The 25522-nt window shown below is 46.0% G+C and overlaps 11 protein-coding genes across 11 annotated transcripts; 8 read left to right on the forward strand and 3 right to left on the reverse strand.

Moving 5' to 3' along the window:
- Positions 1–394: 394 nt before the first annotated feature.
- On the forward strand, positions 395–2233 carry TREMEDRAFT_33014 (uncharacterized protein; the record flags this gene model as incomplete). The annotated part of the gene is made up of 6 exons (XM_007005944.1): positions 395–716; positions 864–927; positions 1000–1083; positions 1149–1263; positions 1460–1728; positions 1909–2233. The coding sequence occupies 6 exons, from the start codon at positions 395–397 to the stop codon at positions 2231–2233; spliced, it is 1179 nt and encodes a 392-aa protein (XP_007006006.1).
- Positions 2234–2510: 277 nt separating this feature from the next.
- On the forward strand, positions 2511–3401 carry TREMEDRAFT_32751 (uncharacterized protein; the record flags this gene model as incomplete). Its single annotated transcript, XM_007005924.1, has 5 exons — positions 2511–2561; positions 2862–3006; positions 3059–3177; positions 3224–3231; positions 3287–3401. The coding sequence occupies 5 exons, from the start codon at positions 2511–2513 to the stop codon at positions 3399–3401; spliced, it is 438 nt and encodes a 145-aa protein (XP_007005986.1).
- Positions 3402–4113: 712 nt separating this feature from the next.
- TREMEDRAFT_63743 (uncharacterized protein) lies at positions 4114–6543 on the reverse strand (the record flags this gene model as incomplete). The annotated part of the gene is made up of 1 exon (XM_007006072.1): positions 4114–6543. The coding sequence occupies one exon, from the start codon at positions 6541–6543 to the stop codon at positions 4114–4116; it is 2430 nt and encodes an 809-aa protein (XP_007006134.1).
- A 1646-nt stretch (positions 6544–8189) lies between these two features.
- On the reverse strand, positions 8190–10030 carry TREMEDRAFT_39992 (uncharacterized protein). Its single transcript, XM_007005971.1, has 7 exons — positions 9928–10030; positions 9605–9719; positions 9294–9401; positions 9181–9248; positions 8989–9134; positions 8602–8824; positions 8190–8554 (listed from the first exon to the last, which is right to left on the reverse strand). The coding sequence occupies exons 2-7, from the start codon at positions 9702–9704 to the stop codon at positions 8318–8320; spliced, it is 882 nt and encodes a 293-aa protein (XP_007006033.1). The 5' UTR covers positions 9705–9719; positions 9928–10030; the 3' UTR covers positions 8190–8317.
- Positions 10031–10511: 481 nt separating this feature from the next.
- Positions 10512–11478, forward strand: TREMEDRAFT_32866 (uncharacterized protein; the record flags this gene model as incomplete). Its single annotated transcript, XM_007005932.1, has 4 exons — positions 10512–10563; positions 10652–10859; positions 11002–11183; positions 11234–11478. 4 exons carry the CDS (start codon positions 10512–10514, stop codon positions 11476–11478), a joined length of 687 nt encoding a protein of 228 aa, XP_007005994.1.
- Positions 11479–12945: 1467 nt separating this feature from the next.
- On the forward strand, positions 12946–15581 carry TREMEDRAFT_39997 (uncharacterized protein; the record flags this gene model as incomplete). Its single annotated transcript, XM_007005972.1, has 6 exons — positions 12946–13065; positions 13111–13294; positions 13346–13414; positions 13460–13960; positions 14009–14174; positions 14219–15581. The coding sequence occupies 6 exons, from the start codon at positions 12946–12948 to the stop codon at positions 15360–15362; spliced, it is 2184 nt and encodes a 727-aa protein (XP_007006034.1). The 3' UTR covers positions 15363–15581.
- Positions 15582–16170: 589 nt separating this feature from the next.
- TREMEDRAFT_63747 (uncharacterized protein) lies at positions 16171–17475 on the forward strand (the record flags this gene model as incomplete). The annotated part of the gene is made up of 3 exons (XM_007006073.1): positions 16171–16418; positions 16472–16587; positions 16883–17475. The coding sequence occupies 3 exons, from the start codon at positions 16171–16173 to the stop codon at positions 17473–17475; spliced, it is 957 nt and encodes a 318-aa protein (XP_007006135.1).
- A 1696-nt stretch (positions 17476–19171) lies between these two features.
- TREMEDRAFT_32868 (uncharacterized protein) lies at positions 19172–20222 on the forward strand (the record flags this gene model as incomplete). The annotated part of the gene is made up of 8 exons (XM_007005933.1): positions 19172–19264; positions 19303–19507; positions 19542–19653; positions 19705–19722; positions 19774–19824; positions 19867–19881; positions 19930–20078; positions 20128–20222. The coding sequence occupies 8 exons, from the start codon at positions 19172–19174 to the stop codon at positions 20220–20222; spliced, it is 738 nt and encodes a 245-aa protein (XP_007005995.1).
- A 152-nt stretch (positions 20223–20374) lies between these two features.
- TREMEDRAFT_74329 (uncharacterized protein) lies at positions 20375–22651 on the forward strand. The gene is made up of 4 exons (XM_007006197.1): positions 20375–20902; positions 21085–21324; positions 21494–21967; positions 22010–22651. The coding sequence occupies exons 1-4, from the start codon at positions 20552–20554 to the stop codon at positions 22583–22585; spliced, it is 1641 nt and encodes a 546-aa protein (XP_007006259.1). The 5' UTR covers positions 20375–20551; the 3' UTR covers positions 22586–22651.
- TREMEDRAFT_44873 (uncharacterized protein) lies at positions 22612–24157 on the reverse strand (the record flags this gene model as incomplete). Its single annotated transcript, XM_007006009.1, has 4 exons — positions 22612–23479; positions 23536–23630; positions 23679–23822; positions 23870–24157. 4 exons carry the CDS (start codon positions 24155–24157, stop codon positions 22789–22791), a joined length of 1218 nt encoding a protein of 405 aa, XP_007006071.1. The 3' UTR covers positions 22612–22788.
- A 418-nt stretch (positions 24158–24575) lies between these two features.
- TREMEDRAFT_57371 (uncharacterized protein) lies at positions 24576–25432 on the forward strand (the record flags this gene model as incomplete). Its single annotated transcript, XM_007006044.1, has 4 exons — positions 24576–24677; positions 24729–25137; positions 25182–25368; positions 25412–25432. Coding segments are annotated over exons 1-3 (542 nt in total), but the record flags the coding sequence as incomplete, so codon positions are not given.
- Positions 25433–25522: the final 90 nt, after the last annotated feature.

The following is a 25522-nucleotide window of genomic DNA, read 5'->3' on the forward strand; positions in this document are numbered from 1 at the left end:
CGGCCATGTCCGAAATGTGGAGCTCCTCAAATCACGTCGCGTCAATTTCGTCGCTGCTCTTCACTCTTTTTGACAACTGTTCTTGGTTTACAAACTGCATCATACACATATCCTCAACATTTTATCTTCAAGATTGCTCGGTTTCCCGCACTTGTCTCACACTGGTCGATATCTACTCTTCAGTCGGACCCGTCTGATCATGCCCAGAGTATCAAAACCGAAAAGAGAAAGATCCTCTAGTAGTAGTCTATCCTCATTGTCTGATACCAATGTCAAAGCCAAAGTCGACCCCCTTCCCTATCCAAGTAAATCTGTTTCTCCCCCTTCAAAACTTCGTAAGAAACTTAAACAAGAACCCTCCAATGGACACCCATCAAAGAATGGTGTAGACGAAATGGAGATAAAGAAAAAAGAACCTAGAAAAAAGAAGGAAAAACCTTGGCCTCCTATAGATCTTCAAACGGATTTACATCCTCCTCGATATGGTCATCCCCCATATGACTTTGGAACTGGTATCATACCTTCCAAACCTATCTCTTTAGGTGCTCATGTTAGTATAGCCGGAGGACCCGCAGGAGCTTTGTTAAGAGCTGGATTGGCGGGTGCGAATGGTTTGGGAATGTTCGTAAAGAGTCAACGACAATGGAAAAGTAATCCGTATGAGGAAGAGACGGTAAAGAGGTTTAAAGAGCTGTTGAGGACTAATGAGGAGGGAGGTGGGTTCATGATCTATATTTATTCACTCATCTCGCACTTGAGACTTAGTCGGAAATTTGAATCTTCGGGAAATGTGATATGAGATAGGGATGAGATCATATGATTATTGATCAGCACGAGCCTCAAAAGCTGACCCATAGGTCTAGGATATGGACATCAGGACGTTCTCGTTCATGGGAGTTACCTCATCAACTTAGGTAATCCAGACCCGTCAGTCTCTTTCTTTGATTTTCACCTTTTATTTGCCCTTCTCTGGTGATTGCAGGCAGTTCTGACCGCCAGAGAAAAATGGAAAACGTCATATGAATGTTTCAAGGATGATATATCCCGATGTCATCAGCTCGGTCTGAGGTTGTACAACTGGCAGTGAGTCAGTCACCTTTTTCCCCTCGTTAGCCTGTGCAGTCATGTGTGAGAACTGACAAGAAAAGTCCCGGCTCAACTGTGGGAGCTTGTAGTAAAGAAGAAAGTTTTGGATTAATTGCCAAAGCTATCAATCTGGTACATGAGGAAGTACCAGAGGTAATCACTGTGATTGAGAATATGGTATGTTCTCGTTCGCCTTCCTTCTTCTCCCTCCTTCACTCCTCTTTTACGCCCTTACCCTCCGGGCCTCAACATTCCATACATTTTACACCCAACAGTCATTCGAAGTCTATTACCTATGACACTGAGGAAAGTATACCGGACTACTCGGCCCATTCGTTGTCTCAACACTTGGTCAAGTCACGCTGATCCTCAGGCGAACGCAGGTAGCAATATCATCGGAACATCATTCTCCGACCTCTCATCTATCATATCACTCGTAGAAGATAAATCTCGAGTTCGAGTATGTCTTGACACGTGTCATCTATTCGCAGCGGGCTATGATCTCCGCACTCCCGAGGCTTATGCGGAAACTATGACGAAATTTGGTGATGAGATAGGATGGGAGTACATAGGAGGGATGCATTTGAACGATAGTAAAGCTGATTTAGGAGGGAATAAAGATCTTCATGAGAATATTGGATTGTGAGTTCTTCCATACTCGATCCCTTTCTCCTTTTTTCTTGCTTTCCCTCAAATTCATGACTTATTTTAGCTCATCATGCCCTTCACGACTCACATAGATTGTTCGTCGAATGGATTCGAGGATGGAACATACACACATATGTTATGTGGTCATTGAGTTTGAAAGTGTTAATGCCATAGAGGAAAAATCGGTCTATCGGCATTCCGGCAAATCATGCGGGATCAAAGGCTTCAAAATATCCCAATGGTGCTTGAAACACCCGCACCTGAAAAAGCTCTCGAAGCTGGTAATCTAGCAATATGGACGAAAGAAATACAATTGTTATATGAGATTCAAGGTATATCAGATGATGAATGGGTCAACAAAGAAGAGGAGATTATGGTAAGGTGGAGGAAAGAGAGGGATGAGATAAATCCTCCAAAAGAGAAGCCGCCAAAAGGAGCCAAGGCACCTAAGGGAAAGAAGGGTAAGAAGGATAAGGAAGAGAGTGAAGAGGAGGACTAGTGGTAGAAGTGGCAGTAGTAGTAGTGGACCTATCAATGTTGATATGATGCCCTGCGTATGAAGTATACAGTACATCAAGCACCAGCAAAGTTGCAGGTACCTCCAACAGTTGTCGGTCCGATTAACCGACGCCGACGCCGAAGCGACGACAAATGAGCCCCACTTTCAAATTCACAAGTTCACATCACTGTTGACACTCTCTCACACTATCTCCTTCGAATCAGCAGTCTCAAGTATTTACTGGTTTGAGACATCATCCTAACAACGTAAGAAAACGATGCCAGCCCTGCCAAAGAGGTATTACTATATGTTCTGGTTGGTTGAACCTGTAAGTCTCTCTCCCCACTTCACCCCACTTCTTTTCACTTACCTCCTCCTCCTCTTCACCCTGTGTCTCTCCATACTTCAAATTCTTGTGATTCATTCGTTGATCTGTGTCTCATTCTCCATAAGATCCATATCATACTCTACCCGCTGATGCCCGTCGAGGGAGGAAATGACATCCTTCTGTTCTCCCAAAATCTATGTAAAGCATTCAGAAAAGCTGGAATGTGATCGATCCAGGATTTAATACAAAATTTCGTATAAACCTAAGCCCCATGATTGGTTAAATGACTTATGAATACAGTTTCTCACCATCCTCGGAGCGGGATATGCCATCTTTCTCCCTGAGAAATACGCATCTTCTCTTTTACCTGAAACAGTAGAACGTTCAACCATCGGAATAGGAGCAACAACAAGAGGACAAATGGTGATTGGTGCTTTAGGTTCATGTAAGTCACCTTTCCATCTCTTCCCTTTCAATGATAGTCAGTTGACAAGTAGGTTTCTTCCTTATAGCCATGATAAGTTTTAGTCTTTTCCCGGTCATTCAAAGTCTTCCCGAAAGTCCCACCAAGGTTTCTTTGGTCAAAGCTTTGTTGATACCATTGGCAATAGCAGATGTAAGTGCAAAAACACTTACTGAAAGTAATTAAGTTGATGTTATAGTTATCACAGTGAGCTCTTCGAGATTCATCAACATTGAACGAGAGAAAAGAATTGAAATGATAGTATCATTGTAACTTTACTTCCTTTACCTATATCGTTATTTAAGTCACCCACAAGTTGGACTGGGTTGATTCATGGTAATGTTACCATCACGATTATCCTCTTTCTCGTGAGGTGAGTTACAATCCTTTCTACAAACCCGTTGTGATCGTTGTCAGACATTACAACGTCAAGGAGATGGGTATTACAAGATGGATCTCTCATTCTGACAGGGATGGAAGAGAAAAATCGTGAAAGAAGTGCTAATATCTCAGAATGGGTTGGTTCCTCGGTATCGGCATTCCATCTACAGAAGGTACAACCCCAAAACGTCGTCGTCTTCCAGGATCATACGGTCAAGTCACAGTCCCTCTCCCACCTATTTCTCCGAGATGGCTTGATCCTCACAAACATGTCGACTCTCCGTATACTGAAACGACCCCTGATAGTTCTGAACGATCACCAAGGAAGAGAAGAGGTCGTGGAGCGTGATCAAATAACGTCTCTTCGTCGGATCGCATAACTGAGTTTATGTACTGTACTTCAAGATCATCTGGGTGTCGAGGTTTGTGAAAGTGTGGTACGATATTTAGAATGGGAAAGAAATGACGATTTAACAAATTCATATGGGTCATCTCGAATGTATAATTTACCTAATAACTCTCACTTGTTTCACTCAACTGGAACGGCTCAGGATGAGAGTCGGGAAGAGAGTCAGGAAAGGGAGAAAGGGAGAGAGTCGGGAAAGGGAGTAAGGAAGAGAGTTGGGAAGAAAGTGATTAAGAGAGTCAGGATGAAAGTGAGGAAAAGTTGTCAAGAAGAGTACGAAAAAAAGGATTGTCAGTGATCATTCAAAAAGCATCCACTTGTCTTCTTGTCGATTTTCTCTCTTCACCTTCCCCTTTCTCACTAAACAATCTCTTCCTATTACTTTTCCACTTCCCTCCACTCATCTGAACATTCACCATACTCAAAGGTTGATAAACCGTCATAGTAGCAGGAATAATAATCTCACTCAATGTTCTCAATTCAACCTCTTCTATCCATCCGATTTGACTCTTCGTACAACCTTCTTCTCTCATCTTACTCTTGATCACCTTGAAACCTTTTTCAATCATACTTCTACGTGCATGATGAGATTTTTCATTTTCCCAAGAACGTGTAAAAGTTATCCAATGACCAGGAGAAGTAGAAACCATATCTGTTAACCTATCCAAAATAGCTGTTCCTTTAAAAACGATTTCACCTTGTTCTCTTCTATCTAATATCCCTTTTCCTTCTTCTCTAAATCTTAAAACTTGCGTTGGGATTTGAGTTTCCGATTGAGGGAAGATCACACGAGATGAAAGAGATTGAGATTCGAATTGAGATGGTGTATCTTTTGATCGGATTTCAGATGTTGAACGAAGTTGAATTTGAAATGTTTCAGGGGTATGACATGTCCTCCATGATTTAATATCACGTATGATATAATGAATGTTTGTCTTACTTTCCATTATATATTCTCCACCTTCTATCAAAGAAGTGAGTGTTTCCTTTTCTTCAGAAACGTGTCCATCTTGTTTGGAAGAATCTGTTTCTGGTGATGGAACCACAACAGAAGAAATATCAACTAAAGCACGATAAGATTCTTTATCATAATCGTATTCAGCCCCTTGAAACGAAACGAATATTTCACCTTGTTCTCCATTCTCATTATTGATTATTAATTTCGTCGAATGTATAGCGGCATCTTTATCTAATGATAACCAATCTGATCTTAATTTTGTTCTTTTTCCAACTTGTGTCTTTTTACTTTTCGTTTTTGTCTTCATGGTCGATTTGGTCGTGTCGTTCTTTGTTGAAGAGGTATCTTGTATTGAATGATCCGTTTGTATAGATTGATCATTTTGAGAATGCTGGATAGATAGATTAGGATGAACAGATTTATCATCTTCAATAGAACATAAAGTCCATCCTTCATACAAAGCACCATAACAAGGTCTTGTAGCCATCACATCATATTTCTTTCCTTTTAACCAAGTTGGAATATAACTCTTTTCGTCATATAACCATCTTCTCGTGATATCTCCTTTCCAACTAATCCAATGTTCATCACTTTTAACTCCTGAATCTTCACATCTCAAACCAGGATAAACTTCTTCTGATTTATCTACCAATGGCCATCGAGACAAAGCTTGTTCTTGTTGTTCGATCAATTTTGTAGTTTCCGGTTCGAGATGTAATAAAGCTGGTTCGACAGGTTGGATTTGATCTACTAGTCCTATGGGTGAGGGAAAGATATGAACGAGTTGAAATCGTGTGTCTATCGTACCTTTCAAACTTAGAATCGGGGAAGGAGACATAGTTCGAGCTTGGAATGAGAGAATGTTTGTTGGGTCGGTTGGAAATGTTTGATTATCAAGATTGGAAGTATAGGGAGAAATGGAAATACTTGTGGGATCTAGATGAATCATTCCTCGATTTAAAACATATTGATGTTGATAAACTGGTTCTTGTCGTTTCATATCCACAAGTGGTTTTTCGTATTTCCATCCATCTACGTAAAGTTGAATACTTTTATTCGTTCTTGTATCTCTTGCGTTAGTCTCGCTCATCTGCCCTACTGTCGTTTCTGTCGTTATCGCTTCTCCTAGATTAGTTCCAGCTCCATCGACTCCATGTTCTCCTTGGGTAGTAAGAGAATCTACACCAATGCCTTCAGCAACAGTGGGAACAACTCCATCCATGACACTAGTGATCGTCATTGATGGGTTGAGAGTTTCTTCTGGTAGTATTCCTTCCATCACATCACTCTCTGGCATTGTCGAATGTATTCCACCTTGTGTCGTTTCTCCTCCTATCGTATCATCGTTCGTCGTCAGGTTGACTCTCTCATCGTCCATTTGATGAGGGTCGAACAACCTTCCTAAATCCGGTCCACTCACCCAAGCCTCGTCTACCATAAAACCCGTACCGAACAAATCGACCGGTTTGTCAAAAACCACCTCCAACCCTCTGGTCCGAGCTTCAGTCGGTCCATCTGGTATGGCACCGTATAAAACGTATCGATCATTCAACAAACTGGAAGTCCCTATGGGGTAAGTAAGTTGAGTCAGTCTATCAGGTCGAGGAATGGGTATGTATGTGAGTATTTTCTTTTGTGATGGAGTTTCTAGGCTATGTTCGGTTGATTCTCGTGTGATTGTAGATTGTTGAGGTATACTTTGATCTCGCTCCTGTAAAAAAACATCGGAGGTTTGAGATTCTGGAGAAAGTTGAAGATTGGAAGGAGTGGACATTCTCTTTCGTTCGTGTTGTGGATTGTCGATTGTCGTTTAAGTGATGGTGAAGAGACAGAAAAGATGAAGAGGACGTGGGCAAGTGGCAATTCACACAACGACCTCACGCTGATCTTGGGGATATGGCAGACAGCCAAGTGGAGAAAGAAAAGAAGACACGTGGAGCGGGAGGACAGAGGCGGAGGTTCGTCAGTCGGATAAAGGAGAGACGTTTTGTGATGATATCCTACAAGTCCGGTCAGCTCGGATACGCTACGAAATATTGATGAGATGTCTAGCGAGCTCACCTCCATTCATCCCGTCGGCGTCATCACCGATGCCACGGAGAGTCGACTTCTCCCCTCATCCCTCTTCCCTGCTCCCCTCGTGAAGTGATCGATCCCCTCATACGACACTGTCCGTCAGCGTCCTCTAGCTTTTCGTCCCCGAAGGTCTGACAGCAAATCGTCATCAGTCCATACGGGCTGCAAGGCTGCATCTTCGTTGTGGCATCACCTATGATGCTGATGACGTTGATAAGTTTTCGCCTCTGATCTTGACTGATCAATCGTTCGGGCGGATCACGACGTTACCCGAATAACGCCAGAGTAGACATCAACGATCTTACAAGGATAACGACTTAGGGCACCACCCTAAGTGACCCCGGGCACCACCTTCGGTCAGGAACCTAATGAATCGAACTAATGAGTTAGAAACACAATGCTATTATGGGTGGTTCCTCTACTAATCAATCGAAAAATTACTAATGATATCCTCCCAACCTCCCTAACCCCCTAACCTCCCTAAACCCCTAACCTCCTAACCCCCTAACCCCCTAAAGGTCAACTATTAGTATTCCGCCTCCACCTGCGGCAGAGGCAATGACTTACAGAGAGTAGGCACGCCCCATTCTGAATTAGGCACGCCAAAGGTGGTGCCCGGGGTCACTTCGGGTGGTGCCCTAAGTCGTTATCCTTACAAGACGGGATCAACCATCTCATTCCATGATCGGCGTATGGAAGACGAATGTTAGGTCGGGCGATAACGACTAGTCTATGAGCGTTAACGGTCCAGGCCTCAAGTTAAGCATGGGTCGGGTCACATCGTACGAGATCAGTACCAGTGAATTATGCGACACGCTCTCAACAGCTAGCAGCTAAAGAGTCGGGGTTTCGGGTCGAAAACTATCGTCCGCCGATCTGTCGAGTATCGTCGGAAGGAAAAATGATATGGACCTGCACATCACCGGTGAATTACATCTGGTCAGTTGCTTCTCCCCTCTACTTCACCTTCACTAGTCGAGCTGCCTTGGTAGCTTCCGCTCAGAGGCCTTTCATCACCAAGGAGGTGTCGAAATCGGAGAGAAGGGAGAATGGCGACGGAGTTCACTGACACAAAAGCGGTTTCTCCGATCCAAATTGTACCTGCGCCCAAGACTGTGGTTGCAAATCCGTCGGCTCATGTTCCACATCTTGCTGTTACCGTATCCCCATCGGACTCGACAAAGTTCCATCGTCCCGTCTGACCCCACCCACGGCATATCCTCAACCGTACCCTTATCCACCGACGAGATCGGGGGGAAAGACGAAGAGCGATCACTTGTGCGGAGGGTGTTGTACTATACAATGACAGCGATGATCTCGTCACGACAGTGCACTTTAGAGGTTGATTAGCCAAAGCGGTTTGCATGAGACAAGGGTGTGCAGATACATGATGTATGGATGTACGTGTTGATCGTCTTGATATTTCATTGTCCGTGACAGTATCATTCTCACAAGAGTCGAGATTAAGGAGTTCAGAGGCCGAGACCGGCAGCGACGACGGCGAGAACGATGCCGACGGCGCCAGAAATGGCGCCCATACCAATGGTCTGCTTGATGGCGGCGCCGGAAGGAGAGCTGCTGGGAGAGGAGGACGCGGAGGATGTCTTCGATCCCGAAGGAGCGGAAGAGGTCCCAGAAGGACTGCTGGACCCGCTGGTCGTCGATGCGGTTGCAAGAGTGGCAGTGTTGACCGGGGTAGTGCTAGGAACCTGGAAGATCAGGTGGAAAGCCGCCAAGGCAGAATGTGAACACTTACGGAGACCGTTGCCACGCCGTTCTCGACAAGGAAATAATTCCCGGCGACCAGATTTCCAAGTCCAGTCTGGCTTACGTAGTCGGAGAAGGAGAAAGTGCTCAAAGGAGTATGCGCGGTCGACAGGTTGGCCGGAGGGGTGAACGTTGAGGGCTGGGTGTATACGAGGATGACATAGCGATGAGCACCAGAGCCGGCAGCTGGACCCGGTCCAGCATAGTCGGTGCTGGTTGTAAGTGACTGTGCATCGACAGGAGCTCTTGACAGAATCTGCTGACGTGCCGTGGGTGGCGCTGCCAGGTGGTCGAGCCGTCTGACGATGAACGCAAGGCTGGATCCTTGGGTTCTGGAGAAAGGGCAGGTGGGTGTGGTTGCAGAGATTGCACGCACATGGAAATAGCGCCATCGTACCCTACACTATACCCAGAGTCGCCTTGGACAAGTTTGGCGTTATTCACCAACCAATGCCTTGTCTGCCCAGTGGCACCTTCATCAGTGCCGACGATATCGGCATCGACCATCATGACAGTGTAGTTCTATCATTAATCTCCGGAATTTATTTCTCTGACAGGACGGACTTACATTCGAAGTAGACACGTCAGTCGCATTTGAGCTAGGGACGACGAGCAGGGTGGGGGACGAGCCCACAGCTGCAGATTCAGTCATCACTACTCACTGGAGTGAGGGGGACTCACCATCTTGAGTGAGATTCTGGCCGATGGAAATGTCGGTACCACCAAAAGTGACATTGAGTACACCCTCCGGGGTGAAAGTTGAGATGAGCTCGGGGACGAGCTGGGCAGCTAGACGTTAGGTCGGTACACCGTTTCGTTTCCGTGCACAGTCCCTGGGTACAAGTGTATACACAACTGAAGCCGAGTATATGTAGTAATAGAATGCGGAGGGTGTCCGGGTACTGTCCTCAGGACTGTAGTTGGCCACACCCCGCGAGAAGTGAGATGATCAATGTGCCGAGAGGCCGTCTAGGGGGGGGGGGGGAGCTCACCTTCGAAGTTGGCTTCCACCAACTCGATGTCAAAAGTAGAGGCCGTGCTTTGGGCATGTGTGGCAGCCAAAAAGGGTAAAAGACCGAGGAGGAACATCATTTTATGTCGAAAAATCTGATATTAGTCGATTGATTTCAATACTTGCACTAACCCTCTTGACAAACAACAAATGAACTGGAAAGAGAGAGGGAAAGAAGGGAAGAAAGAAGGGAGGAGGATACGGCATGTTCCTTTGACCTCATAAGGGGTTACAGGGTTCAGAGCTTGACATGATTCGTCTTGGACAATCGAGGGGTGACAAGCAGAGTAGCAAATAACTTACTGTACAGATTTCTTGTGTTTTTTAATTCAGCAGAAAGATGATGAAAAGAACGTAGGGTAGTAGTTATATATTGTGATGAGGGGGAGTGTCGATGGACGGAAGTGGGCAAGTGGTGAAACACGCGACTGTCCTTTCACCGCTATTTCTCTTATTCGTGGTGGTTTTGCTTCCGTTCTTTCCGTCGGAAGCGATCCGCCCACCAACAGTTTCGTCCCCATCAGCATTCCACTCTAGCCACTCTGACCACTCCACCAACACAGTTTCGCTGTCTTTTGTGAGTCTGCCAGTGTGAAATTGAGAATCTTGTATACTGATCAAGAAGAAAATGGCCGTCGCTGCAGCCCCTTCCAGTTCGGGTTCAGGTCCCGAGTTGGAGTATCTCAAATCTTTAGCTAAACAAGTCAGTTTCTTTCCTTCAAAATCTCGCTTTCCGAGATAGAGACATGGCAGAATCCGGATGATGGAACCTTGTAGATAGTGTTAGATACTGATATGATTAGTTACAAGATAAGATATCTCAATTGGAGAAACAAGCTTCGAGTAGCGTATCTTCCGCAGTGGACAGTGCTAAAAATGCTATCGGCATGGGCTCTGGCAAAGCCCCTCGGATGGTTTTGATCGGTCCTCCAGGTGCTGGTACGTATCGCGTTATCTTTCATATCATCTCATACTCGCTGAGAAGAAACCCGATATATAGAAGGAGCATGAGGACTGACGTCGTTAGGCAAAGGTACCCAAGCCCCTAACATTTCTCAGAAATACTGCATCTGTCATCTTGCCACGGGTGATATGCTTCGGAACCAAGTAGCCAAGCAAACGGAATTAGGAAAAGCGGCTAAGAAGATCATGGACAAAGGAGAATTAGTTAGCGATGAGATTATGGTGGGTATGATTCAACAGGAGTTGAATACCAATACCGAGTGCAAGAATGGGTTGGTCGATTTTCTCTACGTCCTCCCCTTCCTAGTATTTTCACACATTTTTCGCTTTCAAACGTCTTCTTTTCTTTGCCCTCAGGGAGTTTGAGAGGCCGGGGGTTATCGATAGTACTGGAAGTCTCAGTCTGACCCCCAGGTTCATCCTTGACGGCTTCCCCAGGACAGTTCCTCAAGCAAGCAAGCTAGATGCTATGCTGGCGGAGAACCAACAAGCCATAGATCACGCGGTGGAGCTTCGTATACCCGACGCGTTACTCATTTCCCGTATCACTGGTAGACTGATACATCCTGCATCAGGACGGTCGTACCACCGAGAATGTGAGTGTGGTCAGATCTTAGATTCTCTCGATACTGCCCACTGACTCCAGTTAACCCGCCAAAGAAATCCATGACAGACGACGTCACCGGAGAACCTTTGATCCAACGATCCGACGACAACGCTCAAACTCTTCAAAAGCGTTTGGCGACCTATCATTCTCAGACGGGTCCAGTCGTAGAGTACTATAAGAAAACTGGAGTGTGGACCCCTGTAGACGCTGCCCAGAGTCCCAAGTTGGTCTGGGCGAGTATCAGCGCGATCTTGGAAGGGAAAGCCAAGCCTGCTACTGCTTGAATCGCCAAGACTGGAGGGAATAGACAGTGAACGGAAGCAATCAAAAGACAATATGCATAGGCATGGTGAGGGAATCGTGGGTCATAGAGAGCGTTCCTTGAGAATGTCAGATACGTCAGTGACCAGTGATCAGTTGAGATAAGATAATTGTGACGGTTGTGATGCTGCACCCCTACTCCTTCTCGAGATGTCACGGTCGGAAATTACCAGTTTGGGAACATATGCTATTTGCACGTCTGTCGTGCGACCTCTGATGCCTTGTCTCCTCTGACCTGGTCATACCCCTGCTACTCTGTCTCTCATCAGTCCTCTACCCCTCGACGTTGCCTGTGAAGACCTCAAGGTAAAGGCAAAACGAAAGGAGGTTCTCCCTCGGGGTATTCACTGTTGCCAACCCGGGTTTCGGTCCGATCAAATCAAATTGGACGTGAATGGCCCACGGCTCTCTCCGATCTCTGAATACTAAGGTTACCCCATCCTTCTCTCTCTAACCCCCACATTCATACATGGATCCACCCTTTAGCGAGACACATCCACGATCACTCTCACTTCCATTCGACTCTCATGTGAACAAGCGACACTCTGCATAACGAAAGGATTCCAACGGTTTGAACGGTGGCGGCAGCGGGGACAAGGATCCTACTACTACCCTTCTCACGAGTTTTTGGTTGATTGGGGCGGTGCATCCTTCACATAGCAACCTCCGTTTCTCTCGCTCACACACCTTTCCCCTCTACCCACTGTCTCATACAACCAACATACATTGCATTTAAAACACGCTGCATGCGCTGCACGCTTGCTGCTTTTCACGTGTCGTCATCTCTTTCTCTCCCTTCCATTGTGAACATCTTCATTTCTTTGCCGAAACCCGATCTCTGCTCATGTCTCGAACATCATTTGCGACACTTTTGACACATGCGAATCTTTCATTCATCCTACGAAGCTGGTCCGAGCAGACCGTCTGCTCGTGTCCCTCCATCCGCAGCTTCAACATGTCAAGATGATCAATGTCCCTATTTCTCTCCTCCTCTTGTAAATAAACACAATCGCTTTCAAGACCTTAACAACAAAACATCGAAATATGGTCGACTTGATAAAAGACAAGATACATCCAACACATTATCTTCTTCTATATCTACAACCTCTACCACATTAGGAACTATATCTTCAAATGATTCCTCATCCACATCATCAACATATGCACCACTTCTCACAGGTTCTCCTTCTCCTTCTGCCGCTTATCCGTCTTCTTCTATATCATCAAATGATTCATCCTCGTACGACTCATCTTCTTCCGACACGTCATCATCTAGTTCATCTTCTTCATCAAAATCTTCTTTGCCATGGACAACTCGTACGAAGACTACAGATACAGCCAAACCATCATCAACAGTTTACGTACCGGGCGTGTTTGTCAACATCACTTTAGGAGGAGACTCGGAATCTGAGGCTGTTTACAAGATCCAAATGGGTATGGGACATACTGGACAAGTAGATTCAAGACGAGCAAAGAGGAAAAACCCAGATTGGGACGGCGATGATTTGCAAATGATGTCTTTACAAGTGGATTTGGGTTCTTCGGATCTTGTAAGTTCCCTCCCTTAAACTGACATCCACAATACTAATCGTCAGTGGGTTGCTTCAGATCTTTGTACTTCCTCTGATTGCGCTTCTGCTCCTGCATTATTCAACACTTCGCTCTCGTTGGATTCTGGTCAGAGTGTGAATTGGACATACGAGTCTGGAGCTGTCTCGGGCGAGATCTTTTGGGAGGAAATGGCATTGGGAAACTTTACCATCGGATACCAAGCTTTCGGTTCGTCCTCTTTCCTCTGAGATCGTTCGATCATAGTCAGCTAACAATCAGTGGCCGCGCAAACAGTCACACAGGAAGATCTCAGTGGAGGGGCTTTTTCAGGTGTTCTCGGCCTGGCGCGTAAGTCACGCGATCATGTGACGGATGTGTTGGACTGACACTCAGTTCCTGCTAATTCATTCATCCTCAAACAAATTCCAGGGACCACTGGTTCATCTGCCGATGGTGCTACTTTCCTCGATAATCTTTTCGGTCTCGGTAGTGCGGCCCCTACCGAACGCTTATTTTCTTTGTCCCTTGAACGCAGAGAAGATGTCCGGACCAGCTCGTTTTTGGGAATCGGCACCACTTTCGATACGTATTGCCCCAAGCCGTGTTCTCCTCCCTCCTCTCCTATTGTCGCCCAGCCTCAGCTCGGTGTGACAGGCTACACGCATTGGAGAATCCAGTTACAGAGTATAACGGCCACAACTTGGAGCGATCCCCAACATGGGTTGGGTGGACAAGTCACTACCGTGACGCTTGGGGCTAGCCAGGTTGATACATCGAAATCCACCCCTCTGGCAGTGCTTGATTCTGGTGGTGTGCAGATTCTGGTGGGATACAAACCTTTTGCCGATTCCATCTACTCGATTTATGGGATTCAGGCGAGCTCTGATGGGATATGTAAGTTTCTCTCCATTCACCTTTGAAAATCGAGCTTATAGATTCTAGACCGTCTACCTTGCACGCAGCAACTCGCTCTCACTTTCACTTTCGCCGAGACTGAGTATTCGGTCCATCCTCTGGACATGAGCTGGGCGGATTCTGCAGATCCATCTCAGCAAACGTGCATAGGGGCCATACAATACTCCTCCACTTTAGGTAGCACCGGAGATTTGTGAGTGCGGTCTATATCAAGCCCAACAACTGCTGACTTGTCAGCATCTTAGGTAGCTCTTTCCTCAAAAACGTCTATTCAATATTCCAATATCCTGACACGATGCGCACCACGGTTTGGCAACCCAGCGTCGGACTTGTCTCTCTCACAAATGCTTCACTCGCCTCACAAGAATTTTACGCTGTCCGGAGTCTTCATCAATCCCTCTCTTCTATATCGGCAAATCATCAAACAACCTCTCCTTCCAGTCCCTTATCACCATCATCTTCTCCTGGTTCTTCCAGCTCACATTCTGCCTCGAAAGCAGTTGTCCCAGCCGTCGTTTCCGTCTTGGGATTCTTCCTCGTCGCTGCTGGTCTGTTCTGTGCGTGGTGGTTTTGGCTTCGACATAAATGGGGTGCTGGGGGTGTGGTACAATACAAACAAGCTCCCAATCGACATCGTGGGGACCTGAGTATATCGAGTCTACGAAGTAAAAAACATAATGCTGCACAGCGACAAAAGAGTATGGTGGAAGGTTTATCCGATTACGAAGATTCTTGGGCGTCAGGTACTGGTACAGAAGGGGAATCCATTCGACTTGGTTATCTACCCGAAACGGTCGCGACAGATGTTATAGCTGGACATCGAGATTCCGCCGGATCAAGTGTTCGAATCAATAACGGAGTGGAAGGTGATGATTCATTAATCGATCTAAATGAATCTGATCCTAATTCAACATCGATCGGAAATCAAGCCACAGTCATAAATACTCGTAGGACATCAGCAAATCGAACTATTTCTTTTCATGATGCAGACCCAGATGTACCATCACCACCCGTCATAAATCCTTATTCTCAACCAGGATATACATCAAAACAAACTGGACCTTTTCCGGAAATCAATCCTCGAAGATCAATGAACATGTCTGGCCCTTTCCCTTCTCCAGCGGTCAGAGGTCAATCAGGAAGTGTCAGACCTGATTCTTCACCAATGTACGATATCCGTTCCAGCGATTACTTTGAAGTTCCTAGAGGACGCACGAGATCTAGTGTTACTGGTGGATCTGGTGGAAATCGAGGAAACTCTCAACAAGGGAGAGAAGGAAGTAGGGGTAGATCGGCGAGTGGAGGACGAAGACTTAGTCCGGGAAAACAGATAGGAAGCGTCTTAGGACAGGTGTTGGTAGAAGAGCCAGAAGCTGGATAATTTGGTCGGTGTCATTCCAACCGTTTGGAAAGCATAGTCTCGGTGTTTTCATCTTGGTGGCGGGACCATCTTAGGAAAGGGCAAATTAGTAAGAAGAATCTTAAAAAAGGATGACAATCTTCCAAAGGGAGATATAGGGGTTTCATAGGGATTGGGACATTTATGTTGCAATTATCAAAAATGTAGGCATCAATTGCGAGAATGTATGCTTATTATCATAACAGGTTTTGTTGAATTGTCTTCATTTCACTATGGTTTTCTCCCTTTACAGATCATTGTGCTATTTTCTTTCCTCATCGGTGAACGCCCTGAGGAAACAAGAGAGATAATCCCTGGAGGATTGGTAGTCAAAGGCTGCCTTGGGTAAGAAAGAAGAAAGAAGAAAGGAGGCGGTTTCTTGGATTGTCTTGATGATTCTACAGGATTCAACGGGCGAACTATAACTTTCAGGCTTTCAATAACGACTCTTAACACAACTTCAATATTCTCGTAATTACTTCATTTTCAACACTCAGCGTTCACACACTGATCACTTCCTGACCACCTGTGACCAACGGCGTAGAAATCCGTGAGTTTCTCTCCTTCACAAAGCTCTCTCAATCCTCATCCCTCATCCCTCATCCCTCATCCCTCATCCCTCATCCCTCATCTCGCGTTTCTCAGTACTCACCTCTGAATCCCCTTCCAAGAGCTGTACAAGGACGATCACTCTTCAGAATACGATGAACACCTATCAACCCACAGCATTCATCCTGCCACTCAACGGTGCAACCCCCACAAAAACAGCTCGTAAACCAAAATCCAAATCATGTACTTGGCTGGTCAACCCCTCTTACCTACCCCAGCAGGACCTTGCATATCTTCTTTCCCTCTTCATATACAGGGAAGTATGAATCCTTTCGCTTATGGTTTCCCACCTTTGTTTGGTCCAGGACTAGGGTTAGGTATGGGATTAGGATTGGGAATGGGAATGGGATGGGGAGGTCTAGGAATGGGAATGGGGATGGGAATGGGTGATTGGAGGAATCCATACGGATATATGATGGGACAATATTGGTGACAGAGGAAACGTCATCGGAAGTAATTTGAGAAGATGCATGGTTGACTAGTTCAACTATAAACCTTCTCACGAATCTCTGGATGGTAGTGTATAAGCTTCGGGCTCGGACGATGTGGAAAAATTCTGGGCGATCAAGGAGAATGAGGGGTGAAATCATCAAAGGATGTGAGTTTTCAATGGAGGATTTTCTTTTGCCACTTGTCTCACCCCTCAAGTGGTCTTCTCTCATATCTTACCTTCAACCAGTTCAACTGATTCTCAATATCTATCACTAGTCTTACCGCCGTCACTCAAGAAGATACGATTCTTTACGGTTTGTATCCCTGAACTCCGCAAGTCAAGGGAGACTCATTCAGGTCGATGAAGATGAAGAACCGTCCTCGAACTACGACCTCGGATTCAGATATCACACAAACAACTCATATGTCTAAAATTACCTCTGTCAACTCTTCTCCTTCAGCGAATATCTGTCCACACTGTTCACGTCAAGATGACAAGGGTAAAAAACGACAAAACAAATCATCTAGAAAGTCGCACGGTCCATCGTCACATTCACATCAACCTCCTCTTCCTCAAAACCCACCTGGTCGAATTATGACAACCCCACATCCTCACCCTGTAGCGGATGTTCCTCAACATCTCCAGCCTCTTCCTTCATATCCCGGTCCTTATGAAACCCAACATCTTCGTTCTTTTCCTTCTTACCAACCCGCACCCCCGATCCCAAGCTTCCCCATGTTCAATGGACCGACTATGTTCCCCTCAATCACTCCTGGTCCCATCCAACCTCATATGGCAGGAACGTACCCTCACTATGCCGCACCTGCCATGCCACTCCATAACTTCGGTATGGGTCCTGAACCTTTATTCGGATGGGAAAGTGTTATCCCTCTATCTCACGGATATGGGATGCCAAAATATGGAAAGATCGTGAAACCTGATTATAGAAGGTTTTGTTATAGTGTTGGGAAAGCGGACGTACCGTTAGCTAGAAGATTCGCGGGTCCATTGGGACATTTGTTGGTTCCTGCTGTGACTGGATGGAATGGGTAGTGATGTTCGATGTTACGTTCATCATGAATGACATCACGGACAGATTGTAGTGGATGACTCTATCGTTGGTGTTCTTCGTGTTTTTTGTGTTTCTTCCCTCATGGCTTCATACGTTCAAATTCTTATGTTCTGATACAGAATGAGAAATAGTTAATGCTACTGGCAGGATTCAAATCTCAAAGGTGATACAGGTGGAGCTGATTGAGGAAGGATGAAACAACGACTTTGAAAATCCTTCCTTTTCCACATCCTTTCTCTTTCCCCCCTAATCTCCCTAACGGGTACTTGAATCGCCTTTCACCATACCTACATCTCGATCAACTCTCTCTTCTATCCATGACCAATCCATTTGGTTATCTATGACAACATGACAAAACTCCCGGACCAGATGCCCGGTGCGTTTCCCAAGTGAGTTCCCGTCTACTATTCTCGATAGGACTCTTCGGCTGACGGAAAGTCCTGAGGGTGGATGGCAAACGTGGACGGAACAAGATTGGGAAGCTTGGTCGACCTCACATACTCCTTCCGAAGACGCTTCAACAACGGATTCTTTCCACACTGCGGAACAAGGGTCAGAAGGAGAGAAACACTTTCACCATAGTCAACAACTCCCTCCTCAGACCTGGCCCGCTGAGGGGATAGAAGGGGGGTGGGATCCGGAGCATCTTGGTCATCCCGACTTACACGAAATGTACGAGAATGTTGGAGGAGAACAAATACCATGGTATCCTCATCCTGATTGGACAAGTGTGCAACCAGTTGAAAAACAGGAGGCAATAGAGGCCACACCGGAAAAAGTGGATCCATGGTGGGATTGGTGGAATCAGTATGCGGCGAAGGATCCACAACAAGGGCGACAACAACAATATCCCGAACCTGAAGCTGGACGTGGGCCACAAGATCAAGCTCACTCATATCCCTACGGTGGATATCAACACCCACAACCTCCACCAATTTCGTATCAATATTCCTATCAAAATACTCAACAGTAAGTCATCTTTCCCCTATTGGAGAAGTATGGGTTCTGATTATGTTAGAGCACCTATGCAACCTTCCAACCCTCAACAAATCCCTTCAGGAGGAAGCATGGATCCCTTACAGCTGCTTCTTATCAATCAGATGATGATGCAACAAATGGCTCAACAACAACAACAAATGTATGCCGCTCAGATGGCTCAATTGGCCGGTAATCATGGTGGTTGTTCCGGACCGTCTGGATCCGTTAACGTTCAAAGTGAGTCCCCTATCTGTTCTTCCGATTTGAACTGACGCTGATACTCAGCATGTCAGCAAGGACCAGGAGGGAGAACGATTCGACGAGTAATTAAACCACCACCACCTCCGCCGCTTGCCGTAATGACAGGTGAGTCGTATCCTCAACGTGAAGTTGATGCTGAGGTGAATAGTCACGGAAACCCCTTCTGGAGATAATTGGCATGAAGCAACTGTTCTTCTCTGTGTATTGGTAGTTGTAGCTGTGTATCTTCTGTCTAGTCGTAAACCTGAAAAAGGACCGGATCCGAGGAAAACAATAGTGAACAATTTAGGGTAGTCTCCTTAGATGTATGGAAATTACCCCGTGAACTTCTTTTGACCATGAATGTTGTGAGGGTACAAAGGAACGTTTCCATGACAACGTATTACATTCTCATGTCTCTCATGTATGTACTTGTTTCTTCTTCAACGTGAACATGTCATGATTTCATCTTTGTTATGGCTGGGAATTCTGGTTGTTGTCAAAGCTGTAGGATATGATAATCCGGCTTTGACGGGTGGTTCACTTCTAACCGTGAGTCACTCCATAAAGAATCAGAAATAATGAGATAGAATGTCCTTCATACCATCCCCCTAGGAGAAAGAGAACCTATCAATATTATCATTTCAAATGAATCATCTCCCAGGGTCTTAAAAGAAAGTATGAACGATGGAGGGATGTATAATTTTCTCATGAGTGTCAATTATGGACCAGAATGTCTTGGACTTCATATGGGGGATGTACAAACTGCAGATCTTGGAGATGGTCAAGGAAATCGTAAGTTCAAAGTGGTAGATGAGACTGATGACAGAAACTCAGAAAGCTATTTTAAGATATATGTACTTTGGGGACCCATATCTGGGAACATGCCTCGAGACTATTTTCGGTGGAACTCACATTCGGGTTTTCAAACAGGAAACGAGGTAGGCGCACTTTCATCCGGGACATTGCCATTCAGGCTGAATGACTTGCAGTGGAGCTTGGTTTCTGAGGTGAGTCTATGGCTCATGAAGAGTGATTGGTAACTGAAAACTAATAAACAGTGCTTCAATGGAGCAAGACATGTATTACAATCACAATATTGCCATCAACGGGTGAGTGACTTTTGGTTAAGAGGGTGTTTGCTGAGTTCACAGGTATGATATTGGACGGTGAGTTTCTCTAGAGGTAAATCAGGTCTGTGAAGACTGAAAGATGAGGGATGAGGTTTCTGGGAATGCTACAGGTACATCTATTGATCCATCATACTTGTCAAACGGAAGGTCAATCAGTGGTGTGATGCGATACGGTGGTTGGTCTTACAATACAACGGTGGAATACGTATCTGGGTTGTTCAGTTTGAACCGTAGTGAGTTTCCTATTCGACGAGGTATGATAGCTCGACTGAATCTTTACAGCAAAGATCAATCATTATCCCGAAGTACAACTCGTAGGACAAAACGTCACGGATGGATTTACTGCTGTGTGGACTGTCAAGGTATTGGAAGACTGATTAGGACTTTGTATCCTTCATATGCATTGACTGCTATTGTGCCACATTCGCCACCTGCCACATTCAACTTCGCACGTGCCCGATACTTTACCTCGACCAACAACCATCACCCTCTCTCTCCCTCTCTCACTTCTTCAACTCTTCATTCCTGACTGACATCTTCGAAATCTCAAGAGCTGCCAATATCGTTCATTCAGTATTGTTGGAAAGATTTCCACTTTGAAACAGTTGGTAAATCCTCCCGGCATATCCACATTACCGGATAAAGGAGCGATCTCATTGCCTTCCTAATTCCTTGTTTCATTCCCTCATGTAGCTCCTTTCCATCCATGACCTCCTCTCAACCTGTTCCCCTCGCACCTCACGATGCAGCGCCATCTGTATCATCATTACCTTCGAATGCAGCTCCTTCATCTTCTTCAACCTCAGGGACGACGAAAACATCGATTGGGTCTGGTGAAAATGGAGAAGGGAATTTACCGGTCTTACCTTGGGCATTCATCGATTGTCCTATCGATATCCTCGTTATACTCATCTCTCACATGCTCAACCTTCTCATTGCCCATAATGATCAGGTCCTCTTGACTCCAGACTCTTTGACGAGGTTCCATTCCAGGGCGCCGCCAACGATTTCCGTAGTGGATTATCTGAGACGGATTGTCAAATATACCAATATGGAGGTGAGTTTTATCCACCCTTCCATACCTACCTCCGGGTGATATCTGTCCCTTAAACTTTTCTCAAGGAAAGGATTCATCTGAGATAATCTACCTCACATTACATGCCGATTACGGGTAGGGAATGGTGCGACGCGGCATCGAGGTCCATCTGTCCGTTTAAGATCGACGCTGACTTATGAAAGCCGATCCCACTCTTATCTCTGCTAGCCTACATCGATACCACCTGTCTTAACCTACCCAGCTTCACTCTTTCTTCCCTTACTGTCCATCGGTTCCTTATCGCCGGTATCTGTGTGGGTAGCAAGGCTCAATGTGATGTCTTCTGTACCAACTCTCATTATGCCAGAGTGGGAGGTATCAAGATGCAGGAGCTCAACGGGTTGGAGAGGGAATTTCTTAGAGTGACAAAGTGGAATCTTTGCGTAAGTCTTGCCTCGCGATGTCGACGAATTCCATCGATCTTGATACTTCTTTTTCCTTCTGAGGATTATGTATTACCGAGCCTTCTTCCGATGAAACACGCGGTTGCCACATGAAGACTCTCTTTTGTCCGGTGGGAAGATGGTATATTCGGTTCTCACTGATCTTCAGTGTACTCCTGATCTTCTTCAACGTTATTACTCCTCTCTCATCCGCTCACACGGTGGTTACATTCAAGCTCCTCCTCCCGCCGTATCACCCTTTTACGCATTCCCTCGATCAGCCAGCAAGCCTTCTTCGCCCGCTGGCAGTACTTCGTCAACATCGTTAGAGCCAGAACGAGAAGAACAACATGAGATTGAGATTGATCATGACATGACCGAAGGAAATAATGGTCCATCATTTGGTGACATCCCTCAATCTTCATCGAGCTCCATCTCCACCTCCAACTCCCAAACTTCACCTCATATCGTCTCATCGACACGAGCCAGATCCAAAAGATCCCGACATTCCGACAAGGCAGCGAAGATGGACATAGACTCACCACGAGCGGATCACATTTCTCCTGCATCTGAAGCTTCTTCTTCCTCCATACCCTCCTCTAGGTCATCTCTTCGTCGGGTGCGCTCCCCTCGGGGACGTACGGTAAGTCTTAGGACAAACGACCCACAACCTGCTGCACCCCAGCTAGATACAAGCACCGCCTCAGCATCTACCAATACGTCTGCTTCTTCAACTTCCGCTCGTCCACACAGTCCCGCCCAGAGGAACCTTGCCTCGACTACTACGACGATGGAGGGAAACAGTAGCTCCAAAGGAGACCATGAGCATGGTAGATTACTCAAGAAGCTGGTGGGAGGGTTGTTCAGGAGAAGAAGTATGGCGGATCATCTTCACATTCCCAATCCCTCGCAACATCGTAGTTTCGAACACGGATCACATGGAGTATCGTCCAATTCATCAGACTCATTTACCACCACTCATTCACATGTCTCAGCTCACGCTACAAATGTCACTGCCAGCGAAACAGGTCAGGACAGAGCGAGAAGGAATGCACCTCCTTCACCCATCACTGCCGTTGCTGTTGGACGAACCGCTATGCCACCCCCACCTTCCACCGCAGGGAGGGTCACACCGAAGATACGAACCAGAGACGATCGTAGTGTTGAAAGTCTCCCAGAACGTCGGATGGGGTTCGGGCCTGTGGGGCAAGATGGAAGAGGACATGTGTCTGTGGGACAACATGGAGAAGAGTTTGAGTAAGTTAGTATGCATCTTGATCAGTATATATTGATACGATACAATGCATGTTCATGGCATACTTTTATGCGACCCACATTCTATATCGCATAAAGTATCCTTGGTCTGTGTTGACCAATACAAACTCCATCACATCGCCCGATCAAGTCCAAGCTACTACCAAGAAAATTAGATCTCTCTTCCCACTTCCATCCAATCTCCACCCATTAAAAGTCATCGTCCAGCGAGAAACCTTTCTTGACAGCTTGATGATCCGTCGTCGAACCGACACTTTGGTTGACACCCGATTTAGAATAAGCCGATACTCGTGATTCGAAAAAGTTGGCTTTCCCTTGAAGAGAAATCATCTCCATAAAGTCGAAAGGGTTTGAAACGTTCCAAATTTTATCATTACCCAGAGCAACGAGAAGTCTATCGGCGACAAATTCGATATATTGACACATGAGTTTTGCGTTCATTCCGATGAGAGAAACGGGTAGAGCATCAGTCAAGAATTCTTGTTCGATTTTAACTGCTTCACGAATGATCTTCTCCACTGTAGAAGGATGAGGTCTACGTCGTAAATGGGTGAAAAGTAGACAAGCGAAATCGGTATGTAAACCTTCATCACGAGAGATCAATTCGTTGGAGAAAGTGAGGCCGGGCATAAGACCTCTTTTCTTGAGCCAAAAGATTGAAGCGAATGAACCGGAAAAGAAAATACCTTCAACAGCTGCGAAAGCGATGAGACGTTCGGCGAACGTGGAACGAGTGTCGGTTATCCATCGGAGTGCCCAATCTGCTTTCTTGCGGATACAGGGAATGGTGTCGATAGCTTCGAAGAGATAATTACGTCTGTCGACATCTTTAATATAGGTATCGATAAGGAGGGAATAAGTTTCGGAGTGAATATTTTCCCTATTTGATCAGCATCACCATTATGATTGATATGTAAAGGGAAAAGAGCGACTGACATCATGATTTGAAAACCGTAGAAACATTTAGCTTCGGCAGCTTGGACTTCTGCAGAAAAACGTTCGACGAGGTTTTCATTGACGATGCCATCAGACTATATATCAGCAAGGGTGTTTAAAGTGATTGGAGAAAGTGGACCTACAGCAGCGAAGAAGGCAAGAACATGTTCGATGAAATATCTCTCGTTATCATTGAGTTTATTCTCCCAGTCGTGTAGATCGGGAGCAAGGTTGATCTCTTCTGAAGTCCAGAAAGAAGCTTGAGCCTGTTTGTACATTTGCCAAATCTTCATTGTCAGCTCAGCTCGACGGAAGTCTTGCCCTAACAGCTCACCTCGCGGTACTTGATAGGGAAAAGAACAAAACGACTGGTGGTTTCTTTGAGAAGAGGTTCATCTTTCTCTTCACAGTCGAGATCACCGACGAACCGTTGACGAACATCTTCTACGGGTTCTTCAACAGGGGTGGGGGTGGAGATGGACTTGGAATCAACGACGACATGTTTGGTAGGTTGTTCAACAGCTTTGAGCTTTGACAAGAGATCTTTGGGTTTTACCGAGTTGAGATCGATGGAGGAGAGAGCGGCCGCAGCTGCTTTGGAGGGGGTTTCTATTACTGACATATTGGGACAAGAGTGGACGAGTTGGGAGGATCTGGTATGATTTGAAGAGGGGCGGGTCGATGGTGGATGAGGGAGGGATTATATAGCCTTGGGGATGGGATGAGGACGTGTAAGTACAGTCACGCGTCGCGTCAATAGTGCGTCTGTGTGTTCTTTTGGTGAAGAGATGGGGATCATGTGATGGGACTCGTCCTTTTTAGACCCAAACGACGCGTTCGGGCGTAAACATGACACGAGTCCAGTCAACCAAAAATCAAAAACCGATCGATCTTCGGCCGGCGGTTGCGGCCTGTGGCTCGGAACATCGCGTTCAACTTCATGTGAGAAGTCACGTGGCAAAACACGGAGATTGTCTTTTGGCCGTTGACTTTCTCTCTCGCAGACGCGACACAATCGACTTTTGCTTCAATTTCCTTCTAAAGTAACTTTGAATGCTCGTAGCAGTGAGGACCGTAGAGAAGGTGGTGATCATCATGTCCAAACCAAAGTCGGAATCCCAAAACTCTCAAGCCGGTAAAGCGTAAGTAGTGTCTATTGGAACTGAGAAGTGGACTAGGCCTAACGTCAGAAGCCATAAGCAGACCACTTTAGCTGGCTTCTTTTCCAAACCCGTCACAAAGTCTAAACCCTTGGTACCTCCTGGTCTTGTCCAATCTCCTTCCACCTCTTCTTCAGCTGGCGGACCATCCAACTCTTCACCTATCTCTGCTACTCTTCAAACCCCTACGTCGGAAATGGGCAGCTCTCCCCTCACTGCTCGACCTGTCAACTCCATACATCAAGGCAAAGGTGTCACTCAAAAGCGACGAGCCGAAAGTCCTCTCAAGACTTCTTTCGTCATTGATGATGAGGATGAGCAGATACCTTCGCACTCGTTGCTACCCGTTCGAAACCAGCCTGTAGAATCGGTTGTTCGTATTGAGGAGAAGGACGAAGCAGGAATGAGAATGGATTTGGACGATGATTCTCCTGTACTCATGGTGAGTATCTCGAAGGATAGACAATGTCTTAACTGATATCCCAGCGCCGCCGTGCAAGTAAACGAAAGGTGTTATATACCGAACCAGACTCTGACGCTTCTTCTGGTGAGGATATCAGGAAGAAGGGTAGTAGCTCCGCTCCTAGTAAAAAGTCCAGAGGTAGAAAGAGTTTGAAAGTCGATTCTGACTCTGATGACTTTCAACTCGACTCAGGAGACGATGAAGCTATGCGTATGTTTCCTCTCCGACCGTCAAGACGTATACTGACGGTCAGTGGCTGCGGCTGAGGAATACGATTTGTCTGCGGTGTCGCTATCACCCTCGATAGCTGCTTCCTCTCCCCCACCACCCAGAAAGCCCAAGAAGGCTGAGGCGCGGAAATCCG

Source organism: Tremella mesenterica (genome assembly GCF_000271645.1).
Source record: "Tremella mesenterica DSM 1558 unplaced genomic scaffold TREMEscaffold_9, whole genome shotgun sequence".
Classification (NCBI taxonomy): Eukaryota; Fungi; Basidiomycota; class Tremellomycetes; order Tremellales; family Tremellaceae; genus Tremella; species Tremella mesenterica.